Here is a 15041-nt window from a genome sequence, read left to right on the forward strand (position 1 = left end):
TGGTTCTTCACGGAATGCTGGGCTGAGTCAGAGACTCGGACAAATCTGGTTTCAAGGAACTTGTTGCTTCTTTGATGCTCAGGAAAGACCCTGGAGCGTCGAAGGCCCTGGTCGGGGATGAAACCACTCATGCTCTATGGGGTCTTTGCTTTATGGTCTGGGTGGAGAAGGGCAGTTCAGGGCAGATGCGTGGGGAAAGGCTGGCCAATCCCTGGGTTCCAACTAACGGCAAGTTGAGTTTCAGCCACCAGGCCTCGGGGTCAGGTGCTGGTGGTGATACCCCGTGGCCACCTTTTGAGAAGGAATGGAGGAAACCAGGCTCTGCCAGGGGAGTGACCACGTCTGGGGGCCCCATGATCACACAGGGAAGATTAGACTGCAGTGTTTACTTTTCTCTTGGCCCTATCGGTGTACTGGAGGTTTTTCCCAGGAGGACAAGCAAGCAGAGAGGGTCAGTCATTAGTGGTGACGTCCACTGCGCCTCCGGGGACTTGGTAGGGCTGGCACGATAGTCACCTTATCCGCACAGCCCCCAGCCCAGAGCAAAAGCGGGTCTATTGCCAGTTCTGATCTCTGTGCCTCAGACTGCACACAGCCCCAGAGGTTGCTGTTCTGGGGAGGGGGGTGAGGGCTCCTTGCAGGTAACTTACTAGACAAGTGTGTGATGAGGTCACGGTGGGTGACTTGTGGCCTCGATGTTCCCTTACGGACAGTGGTGTGTCCAAGTGTGGAAGAGAGGCTGGAGGTGGAACAGCAGCAATTTACTGAGCTTGATTACCTTGGGCCTTTGCTGTTGGTATTCCCCCTGTCTGGAATGTTCTTCTCCCAGCTCTTTGCATGGCTGGCTCCTTCTCCACATTCAGCTGTCATCTCCACTGCCACCTCCTCAGTGAGGTCTTCCGTGACCACTCTAGTCTCCCAGGCACAGAGCCTGATTCATTCGAGGAGCCCCATATGCATTGAATGCGTTTTCCCATGTACTGTTCATGGGAGCCCTATGGAGTTGAGAGTGTTACCAATTTACAGGTGAGGAAACTGAGGCTGAGAGGTATTAAGAAGCTCCCTTGAGGACACATGGCAGGGCCGGCCAAGTGGCGCGATGGTTAAGAGCTGGTTTGGGACGCCAGAGGGCCCCGGTTCGGATCCCACATATGAGGGCCAGTAACACTGCCCTCTACTAAAAAAAAAAAAGACGAGGACACATGGCTAGTGAGTGGTAGAGTCAAGATATGAACCCAGGTCTGTCTGAGTGCAAATTCCGTGCTCTGTCTGGGGCTGCTTCACGGAGAGTGGCTGTTTCATTCTGACATCCAGCTGCCCCCTGGGGTTGAGGAGATTTGTTTGACTTCCTGGGGCTTTATCACGGTGAATGAGGATGGAACAGTGAGGAGCTATAATGAGACACCAAAGGCTTAATGTTCCTGGGGGTCCAAGCTAGAGACCTGTCCTCGTCTGTCTTGGCTGAGCACTTCATCACCAGTCACACCCCTTCCCGCATCTTGCTCTTAAAAACCTTTTGCGTGTGGGTGTGGGGCTTAAAAAGCTGTGGGCACCAATGGGTTGAAATGCACTCCTGCTCCATCCAGCTGCTAGTTCCTCCACAGTTCACTAGGAATGGTGTCCCCCTGCGTATAGGGTGTCTTTGCCTCTAGAGGCAAAAAGGGGCTCTTCCCGAAGCCTTGGCATAGTTCCTGATGTGATGCTGGAGAGTAAAGGCGGTGTGAGCCACCTCCATATTATGTGAGGTTGCATTTTCCCCGGCTTTGGCGTGCTTTTGCTTCTTGTGAAACCTGTGACTCGTCTTTGGAGGATCTAATGCAACAGCCCATAGGTGCCAGCCAACGGCTGGGAGGCGCTTGTGTGAGTGTGACAGAGAGCCTAGTTTCCTTCCCGCGGGTTTGGTGCTGTTCAGGTTTGATTTATATTCCAGAGTCTCCTTTGGGACTTGCACAAAATCACACCTGTGCTGCGCTTTATCCCTTCCCTGTCTTGCTTCCTCCTCTCCCTCACTAATTTCTCTGGGAGCAACTTTGAAATAAGTCCCTTGTACATGAAACCTCGTCTCATGGCTGCCTCTGGGAAGCCTGACCCAAGACCACCCCCTTCTTTAGCAATGGACTGGCTTAGGTTCCCTTCCCATGTGTTTCCCTGTCATGGGGCTTTGCCCTGGCTTGGTTTTCTGAAACCCCTGTGAGAGTGATCACTGTGGTGCCTGGATGTCCTCCCCTGTTTCTGGAGGGCAAGGGTCTCACTTGATTCATTCATAAGGAAGTTGATATGGTCTCTATCCGCCATACTCTAATTGTCAAGACAAGGCTAACACACGGGTTACATATTAGGTTCCAGGTATTAGGTTCCAGGCCCAACTGCTATAACCAAAGCTTAAATAACAGAGACTTAACTAAAATATAATTTTATTTCTCTCTCATGTAACAGTCCAGGTGGCTCCACAGTGATGGGGACCCAAATTCTTTCTTGGTGCTTTGCCATCTTCAACATGGGGCATTCATCTCTTGGTCTAATGTGGCTGCTGTAGCACCTGTCATTACATTTGCATTCCAACTAGCAGCAACTAGAGAAGGGGAGGCAGGATATGACCCTCTCCTTAAAGGGAATAACCAGAAATTGTAAATAATTCTTCCACTGATACCTCACTGGCTATAAGGAAATCACAAGGGCACTTTTAAGTGAAAAAGAAGCTAGGAAATGTACTTTTTAGCTGGGTAGTGCTAGACGAGGGGTTTGATTACTGAAGGAAGGAGACAATTAGCAGTCCCTGTTACATTCTCCTATTTCAGTGCAGATATGCTGAGTTACACTATGAAGTCATGCAATCCCACATCTCAGTAGTTTGATACAGCTAAGGTTTATTTCTCACTCACACCCAACACAGGTTGGCAGGGAACCCTGCTCATCACAGTCACTGAGGGAGAAAAGCTGATAGGTGCTCCCTCTTGATGCAGGGGAAGGGGATGTGTGGCAAACTAGACTTTGGTGCTTAAAGACTTCCACCTGGAAGTGACACACCAAGTCTGCTCATGCGCCATGTGCCACAGTATCCATTTTCTTGGCAAACCAGGTGGGGGGAGACTGTAACGGGGTGGGCAAGTGTGATTCTGCGCCAGAATATTTATGACAAGCAACATGGCCACCACCCTTTATTCATATGCCTATACTTTATTCTTCTTTGGTCCTTCCTGCCCTGCCCCTCAGCCTATCTTGGCCAGTGGATAGAAGACTGTTAATAAATGGGGGAACCAAGCTAAAAAAAAAAAAAAAGGAAGAAAAAAAATCCAAAAACTCTAAGAAAGCATGTTTACAATCACAATTTTGCATTGATACAAGAATATGTGCTTGCATGTGTGTGGGTTATGCATAAATTGAATAAAATAATAATGGAAAGAAATTCATAAAATATATATTTATTTACCAAACACAACAAAATAATAATAATAATAATAATAATAATAATAATGCTATAATATATTAACCACATAATAGTATCAGGTTTAAGTTTGTGTGCACATTATGAAAAGCCTAAAAGAACCATAATTTAAGCTAGAACTTGATTTTTTTTCTCTCACTTAAAACAAATCTGGAGGTAGGCCAGCCAGTGCTTGAATGGTTTCAATTTCCAAGGTCACCTTGTGGTCCAATACAACTGCAGGAGTTCCAGCCATCACATCTGAAATTTAGACAGAAATTAAGGAGGGGGAGGTGAAAAGACCCACCTTCCAGCTGGATCAGCTCCTTTAAAGCAGCCTTCCAAGAAATCCCTCTCAATATTTCTGCTTACATCACAGAGTCACTCAGTCATAACAGCAAAGAAGGTTGAGAAATGCAGTCGTAGAGCTACTGGGCACATTGCTATATAATAAAATACATTCTGCTTTTAAGGAAAACCAGAGAATGGATAATTTTGTAGGTAGCTACCAGCCACTGCCTCAAAAACACAATTCTTTTCTGGCTGAACTGCAGTGTGGGAGCCAGAAGGAAGGAATAGAATTGAGAAATCAGCCAGACAATCTAACTTCCAACTCCAGGAAACACACACACACACACACACACACACACACACACACACACACACACACACACACACAGAGTCTTCAATGGAGAGCTCTTGAAGACCAAATTGAGGATTATACATACCACATGGCTAGACTTCCTTTAAAAAATACTTTTCTAACCCAGTTCCCAAATCTTCCTCACTGTCTCAGCTTGTCAAACATCTCGTCTGTTACCTCAAGCTCTGACCTCCCTGTCTCGCCTTCTTTACTTCTGCTTACATCACTTCTCCATCTAGTCAACCAGAATCACAAGATCCAGTGCTGAGGAGCTAAACAAACACAACTTTGTAGAAAGGGTAGGGAGGAAGCACACTGAATATTTCTACTTTAATATATTTTGCTCCTGATCAAGTTCATCCGAAGGACTGAGATACCTTGGGATACCTTAGGATAGGAAGATCTCCTGTTTTCTCTCACTCAACCAAGAATGTGACTTTCTTGAGACTAGAGATGGCGTTTGTTCATTTTTGTAGCCACAGGTCTTAGCAGTACAGGTATTCAGAGAACATGTGGAATGAATGTCTCTCCATCTGTCTGTCTGTCTCTCTACATATAAGAGCCACTCTGAATAGAAATAAAAATTGTGTGTAATCGAGGCCTGGTAAATGGTAACATAGGTGCAAGTGATAGGAGACCAGGACTAAGGAGGGTGGGGCTAGAGCCAGGGGAAGCTGAGAAAAGCCGGAAGTGGAAAACAGCAGGAAGAGCACACTTTTCCAATGTCACGTGCCTCAGATGACTCGAATTTCCTGCCAATTTCTCGCCCTCCCTCCTTTGCTCTAAATTCTCTACCTTTGGTTATTTAGAAGAGCCAGCTGCCCCCCCCCCATCCCCCTGCCATCAAGGTGATCTTGGCAATGACCCATTTGATGCAGAGTATGTAGCAGTTTGTCATTTCCCCTCAACACTCTCAGTAGACTCATTGTAGACACAAGTTACTATTCAGACTACTACTAAACACAAGTCACATTTAAAGTTACTATTGTCATTGTCATTGTTCTAGCATCTATGTAAAATGATGTATAAAATAGTCTCTGTCGGTCCTTACAGAAGTCACTATCTGGGGGATTGAATGATTATAGTAAATGCTATGAAAAGAAAATACGTGGGGTGTTTGAAGAACATACAGAGGGTGGGGACTCACCTAGTCTTGGGGATGCAAAAGGGGGATTTCAGAAGTATAGTTTAAGACCTAAAGGGTGTGAGTGACAGCAAATACAAAACAACAGTGGCTTACAAAGTAGTTTATTTCCCTCTCCTGTAAAAGTCCAGTGGTTGGCATCCAGTAGTCATGGTGCTCCCTGGTATCAGGACTCAGGCTCCTTCTCACTTTGTTGTGCTAACAGATTATAGCCTCTGTTTCCATGGTCACCTCAGGGTTCAAGATGACTACTCTAGGTCCAGCCATCATGTCCACATTCCATATTCCAACACAGTACCAGTGAGTGAAAGGCTTGTTGACTATAAACTCATGCTAATCTATCAATAATACTTTCTAATACGCCAAAGTAATACATGTACAGGATAAAAATTATATAACACAAAAGGGCTTAGGAAAAAAAGTTAAGGTCATCTGCCTTGGGCCTCCCTACCCCAAAGAAGCAGTTTCAACCCAGCTCTCTGGCAGCTGCTGTAAATGGGAGACACTCTGACATTACGCTCAATGTGAAATGTCTGCAAAACCAACTATGGCATCCCTCAAATGAGTCACTGGTGTCTCAGAAGGCTCAGTAGCTGGGATAGACGGCTTTCTTCGCTGATCTCTTCTGTGCTTTAAGGGGTGACCACTGATTGGATAAGGGTGATCACCTGACCCAAGGATCGTTAATCCATAGGCTACCTAATGGCCTATGAGGTGGCAAGAAAGGGAAAGCTCTGTCCAATAGGGGCAATGGTGATTATCTTAGCCAATCAGATACGTTCTCTCAAGTATTTGAAATAGATAGCTTGCAACTATCTGCAGAAAGGAAGGAGTAATAACACAAAAGAGGAAGAAGAGTCAAATGAGGATGGAGGCCACTGCCCATCCTTCTAAATGAGAATACCGACTGGGCTTTATTGTTATGTGATCCCCAAATTCCCATTTTGCAGAAGCTGGTTTGCGTTGGGTTTCTGTCACTAGCAACAATGGTTTTATTTATTTATTTATTTATTTATTTATTTATTTAAAGATTTTTATTGGGGAATTGAGGGGATGGGAACAGTGCTGGGGAATTGGGTGAGGGGGAACAGACAAGTTGCTGTCGTTTTGTTCTTCAGTCTAGTTGTGGAGGACGTTGCTTCACTGGCCCAAGTTGGCACCATCATTGCGCTCTTCCCGGGCAAGGCAGATCAGTCACCGGCTTCTGGACGGCCGCTCACGCTGGCTGCATACGGTAGCCCATGGCAACCCACTGCCACAGGGGCTGCAGCCTACGCCGCCGTCGCCGTCGCCGGCAACTCACGGCAGCCCAGCTCCAGGTTGAGCTGTTGTTCAGCATCTTAGCTGTGGAGGGCAGTGTCACTGGCCCTCATATGTGGGATCCGAACCGGGGCCCTCTGGCGTCCCAAGCCAGTTCTTAACCATCGCGCCACTGGGCCGGCCCAACAATGGTCTTAATTCAGCATCTAAGGTTTTGAATTTGGGGTGGCAAGGTTTCCTTGGTCTAAAAAGCTCTCCACCCGGGGTACCCATTTTTACAAAGCTGCAATTACGGACACTGCTAAGAGGCGAAAGAGGGAATGCGATTCACCTGCAGGCCCGGTTGTCCAATACCAGCGTCAGGAGAACAGCGTGCGAGCATCAGGGCCCTGCTTCACCATCATCAGCCTCACTCGTGATTCTGGACAAGTGACGATATATAAGGACGTCTGTAATTTTCAAAGCACTACCCACACAGAATGGACTAAAAGGGTAATCTAGGGCCTTGGAAAACAGGTTACTTTTGGGGAAACTACTCAGAGTTGTTTTAAGGAGCCTGCTAGTCAGTTTCAGACCGATAGGCACTGCTCTTTGCCAGGGGACCCTTAGGTCGGCTGTCACTCCAGTCCTGGGGCCAAACGGTGTCACGCAAGAGAGCATCTGGTTGGCGTGGGGTTGCCGCAATCTGAGCTCAGCCCATCTGTGGCGTCCCCTACGTGTCGGGATTCCATTCGTTTCCTCTCTGGCTCCTTTTACGGCCGCTTTGAGGAGCCGCCTACTAGCCGAGCCCCGCCTGATGAGCAGCCCCTCGCCCACCCAAGAAGCCGCGGGAAGCCTGCGCAGGCGCACTCGCCCAAGGCGTCCCGGTCTGGCCTCCCTGGGCGGTGTCCCTCCTGGGGGCGGGGCCGGGAGCTGGCCGCGCGGGCGGGGTCTCTTGGGCTTTCCCGTGGGGGTGGCCGCGAGTGTGTCAGGTGTAGGGGGGGTGACCGGTGTCGCAACTCAGAGGCCCACGGGGCGCCAAACGTGGTAGCGGGACCAGTGGCGTGAGCCGCATCTCCAGACGCGGACGTTAGAGGGGAGTCACATCCGGCAGGAGTGGGCGGGCCTCGCGGTCCCCGGAAGTGTGAGCGTGGGCTGTGGTTTAACCCGCGGCGGCTGTGTCAGCGGCAGCGGCGGCGGCCCCGGCAGGTGAGCGGGGCCCGGGGAGGGGCGAGGATGGCGATGGGGGTGGCGCTGCAGTGGCCGCCTGCGCGCCCCCTCCTGCCTGCCTCACTCTGGTAGAGGCCGGTGATTGGGCGCGAGGGGCGCGTGACTGCCGCCGAGGGCCGGCGCCCCTGCCCCTCGCAATGGGAGGGAGGGAATGAGGGGAGGGCGCGAGGCGCGGCCGGGGCTACCTCCGCAGGTCGCGCCTCCAGGCCCGCCCCCGGGGCACCCCTCACCGCCACCCCTCATTCTCCATCCCATATTTGAGCATTTTGCTGGTCACAATTCTAGTGACGTGAGAGCCAGTTTGCCCATTGTACAAATGGGGAAACGGGCCTAAGAGTAGGGGTCACACTTGCCAGAGGACACAAGGGAGGCTGTTGGTGGAGTGGGGTGGGGGTGGGAGGACGCTGGTGTTTGACTCCCTGGTCTGCGCCCTTTCCCCAGGGCAGTGAGAGGATGAGGCTGTCAGCCTTGGCTCTGTTCTTACCCTTTCTTCTGGACCCAGACTTGGACCTCCCGGCATCACTGACCAGTCCCTACCCCTGGACCTGCTGGGTACAAAGGGCATTGGTGTGTGTGTGTGTGTGTGTGTGTGTGTGTGTGTGTGTGTGTGTTTGTGTTTGGTGGAGGCTAAAAAAATAGTAATTTTTCCCTCACCTACGTTCTAGCTGGACTAATAATCAAATTAACAGAGAGAGATTAACAGGAGAAATTCAAATTTTAATATGTGCAAATGGGGAATTCCCATAAGCATGAAAATTCCAAAGACAGTGAGGTAAAATTGGAGCCATAACAGAGTTGCCAAAAACATGTATACACATGACTTGTATTCATCTTTTGATATCGGTATATATTGAGTATTACAATTTTAATACAGTTTTTTCCGTTCTGAAAATGTGTATACATTTGTTTGGGCTCTCTGTATATGTCCCCAGAGGTGTGATCACAAAATACGGTGAATGCTGCTGCCGAGTGCCATCCAACAGGCAGGGATCTTCAATATGGGAAGTGGCACATTGAACCTTAGTGACTGTGTGATAAGTTTCAACTTGTTCCAGTGCAGTTAGTAGGGTGTGAGCTGCTGTTGAGATAAGGTGTGTTTTAAAGTGTGCCGTAAATCATGGATCACAAACAACAAATTAACATGAAACGGGCAATCGATTTCATCCTCCATCATGACAATGCTCCCTGTCACACATCGCTTCTGGTATGGCCATTTCTGTCAAATAAAAACATTACGGTGTGTCCTCATCCACCTTATTCACCAGATCTGGCACCGTGTGACTTCTGGCTCTTCCCTAAAGTCAAAATGACCATGAATGGTAAACGCTTTGAATCCATTCAGGACATCGAGGCAGCCATGACAACAGAGCTAAAGACACTCATAAAAGAGGACTTCCAGAACTGCTTCAGAAAGTGGCAAGAATGATGGGATGAGTGTGTTTGAAGCGAGGGGGAGTACTTTGAGGGGGATTAATGGCAATGTGTCTTCTGTAGTAAAATTTTAAATTTAAACATTCACCGTATCTTTTTATCACCCCTCGTGTATATATGTATGTGTGTATATATGATATATATGATATATAACGAATATCACATGATATATTTGAGGTAAAATTGGATATGTCATATATGATATGAGGTTAAATTGGGTATATATACCGTGTATATAATAACATATATATATATATGTTATTTTCAAAGGAGAAGGGGGGTTGGGATCTTAGATTTTAAAAGTGAGAATGGGCAATTTGCAGGTAAGTGAGGAATAATGGAACCCACTTTGCAGGTAAATTTTTGCTAGGCAACCCAGAAAACAATTTGGGAGAGGAATTTAGTCAAGAAGCTCATGCTGGGAGTCTTCCTGTCTAATGCTAAGGTTCCCTTCCTGAAGATGGAAGGTTTTTCCATCTGAACCTCTTAGGCAGGAAGAGGGGAGGGTCAAAGGGTCTTTCTGAGTCTTTTGTTTCTTAACCAGCTTAAAATCGATATGCCAAAAGGCAAAACTTTGGTCCCCTCAACGAAAAAACATCCAGCCTAAGAGAAAGCTTATAAAAGTTTATTTGAGCCAAGCTGACAACAATTGCTGGGAAGCAAAATCTCAATGGGTTGAGAAAATGCTCCATGAAATGGTGGTTTGCAGTTTATTTTATACGTAGAATAAAAGGAGGAGGGTTATATAAAATCCATTGGTGGTAGATAAAGGGGTGGGAGAAAGGAAAGCGGGGAAATCTCTGGGATTGGATAAAAGTAAATTGGAGCGACAGGTACAGTACTTCCTTTACATAGGTGGGTAACAGGATAGTTAATAGTTCTCTTTTTACAGCACATAGAGATGGTAATCAAGGGACAAGAATAATAATGAGGGATTCTGTAGTTCCCTGCTCTGGTCCAGAAAAAGGGATTACTGACATTCCAAGGGCATGTTATCCTAGAAGCAAAAAGACAATAGACAGGGCAAGCCGAGTGGCGCATTGGTTAGGAGTTGGCTTGGGACACCAGCTCTGAGCAGCAGGGCCCTGGTTCAGTTCCCACATGTGGCCAGTGATGCTGCGCTCTCTACAGCTAAGATGCTGAACAACAGCTCGACCTGGAGCTGGGCTGCTGTGAGTTGCCAGCGATGGCGTAGGCTGCAGTGGGGCTGAGGTGGGCTGCCGTGAGCCGCCGTCCAATGGCCGGCGAGCGAGTGCCTCACCCAGGAAAAGCGCAATGATAATACCAACATGGGCCAGTGAAGCGACGTCCTCCACAACTAGACTGAAGAACAAAAGGACAGCAACTACTCTGTTTCCCTTCCCCGATTCCCCAGCGCTGTTCCCTCCCCTTCTTCCCCATTAAAATCTTAAAAAAAAAAAAAAGACAATAGATAGGCTCACTTAAGGTAAAGATTGACCTTTGTCAAGGAAGCCACAAGCTACATGTGACTTCCCGCCATGGCCACCTTAGTTTGGAATTTTTATGTTCACGCCATCCTGTGTTGTTATTTTCAGGCTCCTGAGCTTGTCGTGTTTAACGTTTGGCCCCTTTTCCGTCCAAACCCTTCAGTGTGTATCCATCTCCAGTATGCATCTGATTCCTCCAGCGTGCCAAGGGCAGTGGTGTGTGTACACAGTAAATATATACAAATGCTCCTTGATTTAAAATGAGGTTACGTCCAGATAAACCCATGGTAAATGGAAAAGATCATAAGTTGAAAATGGATTTAATACACCTAACCATGCTGTTCATCGTAGCTTAGCCTAGCCTACCTTAAACACGCTCAGAACACTTACATTAGCCTATAGTTAGACAAAATCATTTAATACAAAGCCTATTTTAGAATAGTGTTGAATATGTCATGTAATTTATATGCATATCACTTTTGTACTGTTATAAAGTTGAAAAATCATAAGTTGAACCATCAGAAGCCAGGACTGTCTATATCTTCAGTAGGTGTGTGGTTCCTCCTCATTTCCTCCCCACAGCCAGTAATGCCCACCGTTCTGCAAACTTCACAGAACCACTTCCCTTTGCTTCAGCAGTGTCCCGGTAATTCTGTTGCTGACTTGGGCCTTTTCTACCCCCTTCACTGGCTCCCTGCTTCTTCTCCAGGAGTCCCCTTTCCTCCTGGTTCACGCAAGATGCGGCCACTGACTCTCAGGTCTGTGACTGTCAGCACTGGCGCTGGAGGTGATGATGACAGAGGGATTTGGGAAGGCGCGCCTTTCTTTGGCTGTTGTCCGAAGCTGCAACCCTGCACAGGCCTGAACTCTGGTTCTGGATGGGAGTGAGGACGTGGGGCAAAATACTAGACCCTGAAGTGAGAGTCTTTGTTCTTGGTGGCCACAGTGCCCAGAAAAGCTTTTTTGCTATATATTATCTTGGAAATCTGGTTTCGTGCCTTTGTAATTTCCATTAGGTAGACAATTTTCATTGTATACTTGTTCATCTGGGCAGCTCCTGGTGGCTGGCTGTTTTTTAAGGGTAGCAACAGCTCTGATTTCTTGCTTGGCTACCACTTGCTCTTCACACTGTTCGAGGGGCTTTGTGAACATATGGAACTCTAAGAACACTTTAAAGTAGATGGCGACCCCATTTACAGATGAGAAGTGAGTCGTAGACATGGTAGATAATTTGGCTAGGGCCACACAGCCAGTAAGTGGCTGAGTTGGGATTTTTAACCTGTTTGTCTCATCTCAAAGCCAATGTGTACTTGCTGGACCTAAGAATTATCTGTGATGCTTGTTAAAGATCCAGAGTCACACCTCTGGGGATTCTTGCTTAGGCTCTCTGGCGGGGTCCTAGGAATCTGTACTTTTAACATGTGCACTGGGTGATTCTTCTTGTTTGGGAAGAATCCCAAACTTCTTGTTTGCAAGTTTGGGAAGCACTGCCTGAAGGAGTTTGTAGAGTTGCTGAGCTTGGAAGTGAGATTATTTCTAAGGAATCTTGTTTTCCTTTTGCTTATTGCTGTGAAATTGACTGTTCTGACCTAAATCTACCATTAAAAGGGCATTGGGCTAACTAGCTTATGAATCATCTCTGGACACTGTTGGCCAGTACTAGTAGGGTTTTTCCAGACTGACACAATCAAGTCATAGAAGATGTTTTTAAAATTTGATTAGATCTCTATTGTTTGGAAATCCTGTTTGTTTCTGCTCAGGATCTAGAGTTTTCAGAAAGTTCAGATTTGTTTCTGGATAGTCGCCCCATGTCAGAGAGATCTCCGTAATGACAGTAGTCTGAGGTTTGGGGAGCTTTAAAGGCATGTTTGCTTACCGGGTGCTTCCTCCACTGCATTCTCTCCCCTTTCACCCAGTCACAAGTTTTCTCCTTTCACAAGTTTTTGTGAAAGACTTGAGCAAGTATCAAACAGGTTTTTTGTGCTGGGGCTGACAAGTGGTGCCCCTGGGGCTTAGGATGGTCTGGAGAGGAGAGAGAAGGAGAGGCTCAACTTTGTGTGGTAAACAGATAACCCATCAGGTATGCATAGCATTGAAGGCATAAGAGTACTTTTAGCCTCATTGCTAATTTCACTCCTCCCTCAGCAGGATTACAAGTAGTAAAAGAGCCGAAGTCAACATTATACAGTAGTATTACTTTATTCTCTTTCTGTCCAGTAAACTTTGATTTTTAATTTAATTTCTTTGTAAATGGAGGATGTACTTTGTATGATTTGAATTGATATGATTTACCGAGACTCATTTTATGGCCCAGGCTATGGTCTACTTTGGTAAATGTTCTGTGAGCCTTTGCGAAGAATGTATTTTCTGCTGTCATTGAGTGGAGTGTTCTATAAATGTCAATTAAGTTAAGTTGGTTGGTAGTTCTGGTTCTGTTCCAAGTCTTCTATGTCCTTACTGCTTTTCTGTGTACTTGTTCTATCAGTTATTGAAAGAGGGGCATTGAAACTAACTGTAATTGAGGTTTGTCCTTTTCTCTTTGTATTATAGTTTTATCAGTTTTTGCTTCGTGTTTTGAATCTCTGTTATTAAGTACATAAACATTTTGGAATGTTATCTTCCTTTGATGAATTGATCTCTTTTATCATGAAATTACTCTTTTAATTCCTGGTAATGTTCTTTGCCCTGAACTCTACTTTATCTCATATTAATATAGCCAATCCAGGTTTAAAAAAGTTAGTGTTAATGAATTGATATCCAAAATATATAAAGAACTCCTACAACTCAACAACCAAAATAACCTGATTAAAATGGGCAAAGGACTTGAATAGACATTTCTCTAAGGAGGGTATACAAATGACCAGTAAGCACATGAAGATACACAACATCACTAGCCATTAGGGAAATGCAAATCAAATGATGAGCTACCACTTTACACCATTTTGGATGGCTATTATAAAAAAAATCAGAAGTGTTGGCTAGGCTGTAGGGAAATTGGTACACTTATATATTACTGGTGGGAATGTAAAATACACAGCTGCTGTGGAAAACAATATGGCAGTTTCCTCAAAATATTAAGTGTAGAATTGCCATATGATCCAGCAATTGCATTTCTGGATATATGTCCTAAAGAAATGTAAGCAGAGACTCAAACATACTTGCACACCAATGTTCATGGCAGCATTCTTCATAATAGCCAAAAGGCGAGAGCAGCCCAAGTGTCTACTGACAGAAGAATGGGTAAACAGATGTGGTATATACACACAATAGAATCTTATTCAGCTTTAAAAAGAAAGAAAATTTTGACACATGCTACAACATGGATGAAGCTTGAAGAAATAATGCTAAGTAAAACAAGCCAGTCACAAAAGGAGAAATATTGCATGATTCCTCTTATATAAGGCTCCTAGAGTAGTTGAGTTCATAGAGACAGAAAGAAGAATGGTGGTTTCAGGGACTGGGGAAAGGGAGGAATGGGAAGTTAGTGTTTAATGGGGACAGAATTTCATTTTGGGATGATGAAAAAGCTCTGAAGGTGGATGGTGATGATGGGTGTACAACAGTGTAGATGTACTTAAAGTCACAAAACTGTACACTTAAAAATGGTTAAAATGGTAAATATTATGTATGTTTTGCCACAATTAAAGCAATGGCTAGGGATTTAAAAAATTAGTGTTAGCATGATGTATTTCTTAACATCCTTTTACTTTTAAACTGTTTGTGTCTTTATATTTAGAGTGGGTTTCTTGTAGGCAGCATATATTGTAGATGGATTTTGCCTTTGTAAAAATCCAATTTTACAATCTCTGCCTTTTAATTGGGATGGTTAGACCATTTACATTTAATATCATATTAGCGTAGTTAGGTTTAACTCTATATCATCTTGTTGTATTTTTTTCTCAATCTGTTCCTTGTTCTTTCTTCCCATTTCCCTTGTTTTCCTGACCGCTTTGGGACTGAGTAATTTTTATGATTCCATTTTGTTTCCTTTGTTAGTTTATTAACTATAACTCTGTGTGTGTGTGTGTGTGTGTGTGTGTGTGTGTGTGTGTGTGGTTTCTTTAAGATTCATAATATGCATCTTTAACTTGTCATAGTCTATCATAAAGTGATACTATACTACTTCACATATAGTACAAGAACCTTACAATAGTATACTTTCATTTCTTCTCTCCTGGTCTTTATACTGTTGTTGTCACACATTTCATGTCTACATTTGTTACAAATCCCACAATACATTGTTATTATTTTTGCTTTAAACAATTATTTTGTAAAGAGATTTAAAAAAAGATCTGGTATATTTACTTACATGATTGTCATTTCTGGAGCACTTCATTCCTCTGTATAGATCCAGATTTTCACTTTGTTTCAGTCCTGACTTGAGGACTTTCCTTTGTATTTCTTGTAGTGCTGGTCTGTTGGTGATGCATTCTTTCACTTTTTGGATGTCTGAGGAGGTCTTATTTTGCCTTTGTTTTTTTT

General features: G+C 45.2%; 1 protein-coding gene across 3 annotated transcripts in view; it reads left to right on the top strand.

Moving 5' to 3' along the window:
- Positions 1-7398: 7398 nt before the first annotated feature.
- The window catches only part of VPS37C (VPS37C subunit of ESCRT-I), a 31269-nt gene continuing 23626 nt past the window's right edge, over positions 7399-15041 (top strand). The window contains exon 1 of one of the 3 annotated variants that reach the window (XM_019656066.1): positions 7399-7659. Coding sequence is in view for 2 of the 3 variants with exons in the window: in XM_019656063.1 (XP_019511608.1) it covers positions 8134-8232 (99 nt within the window). In the remaining variant the exon portion in view is untranslated. Of the gene's footprint in view, positions 7660-8129; positions 8233-12540; positions 12640-15041 lie in introns of those variants that run through there. The other 2 variants (XM_019656063.1, XM_019656065.1) reach the window with 2 other exon arrangements.

Source organism: Hipposideros armiger, unplaced genomic scaffold (genome assembly GCF_001890085.2).
Source record: "Hipposideros armiger isolate ML-2016 unplaced genomic scaffold, ASM189008v1 scaffold_253, whole genome shotgun sequence".
Lineage (NCBI taxonomy): Eukaryota > Metazoa > Chordata > Mammalia > Chiroptera > Hipposideridae > Hipposideros > Hipposideros armiger.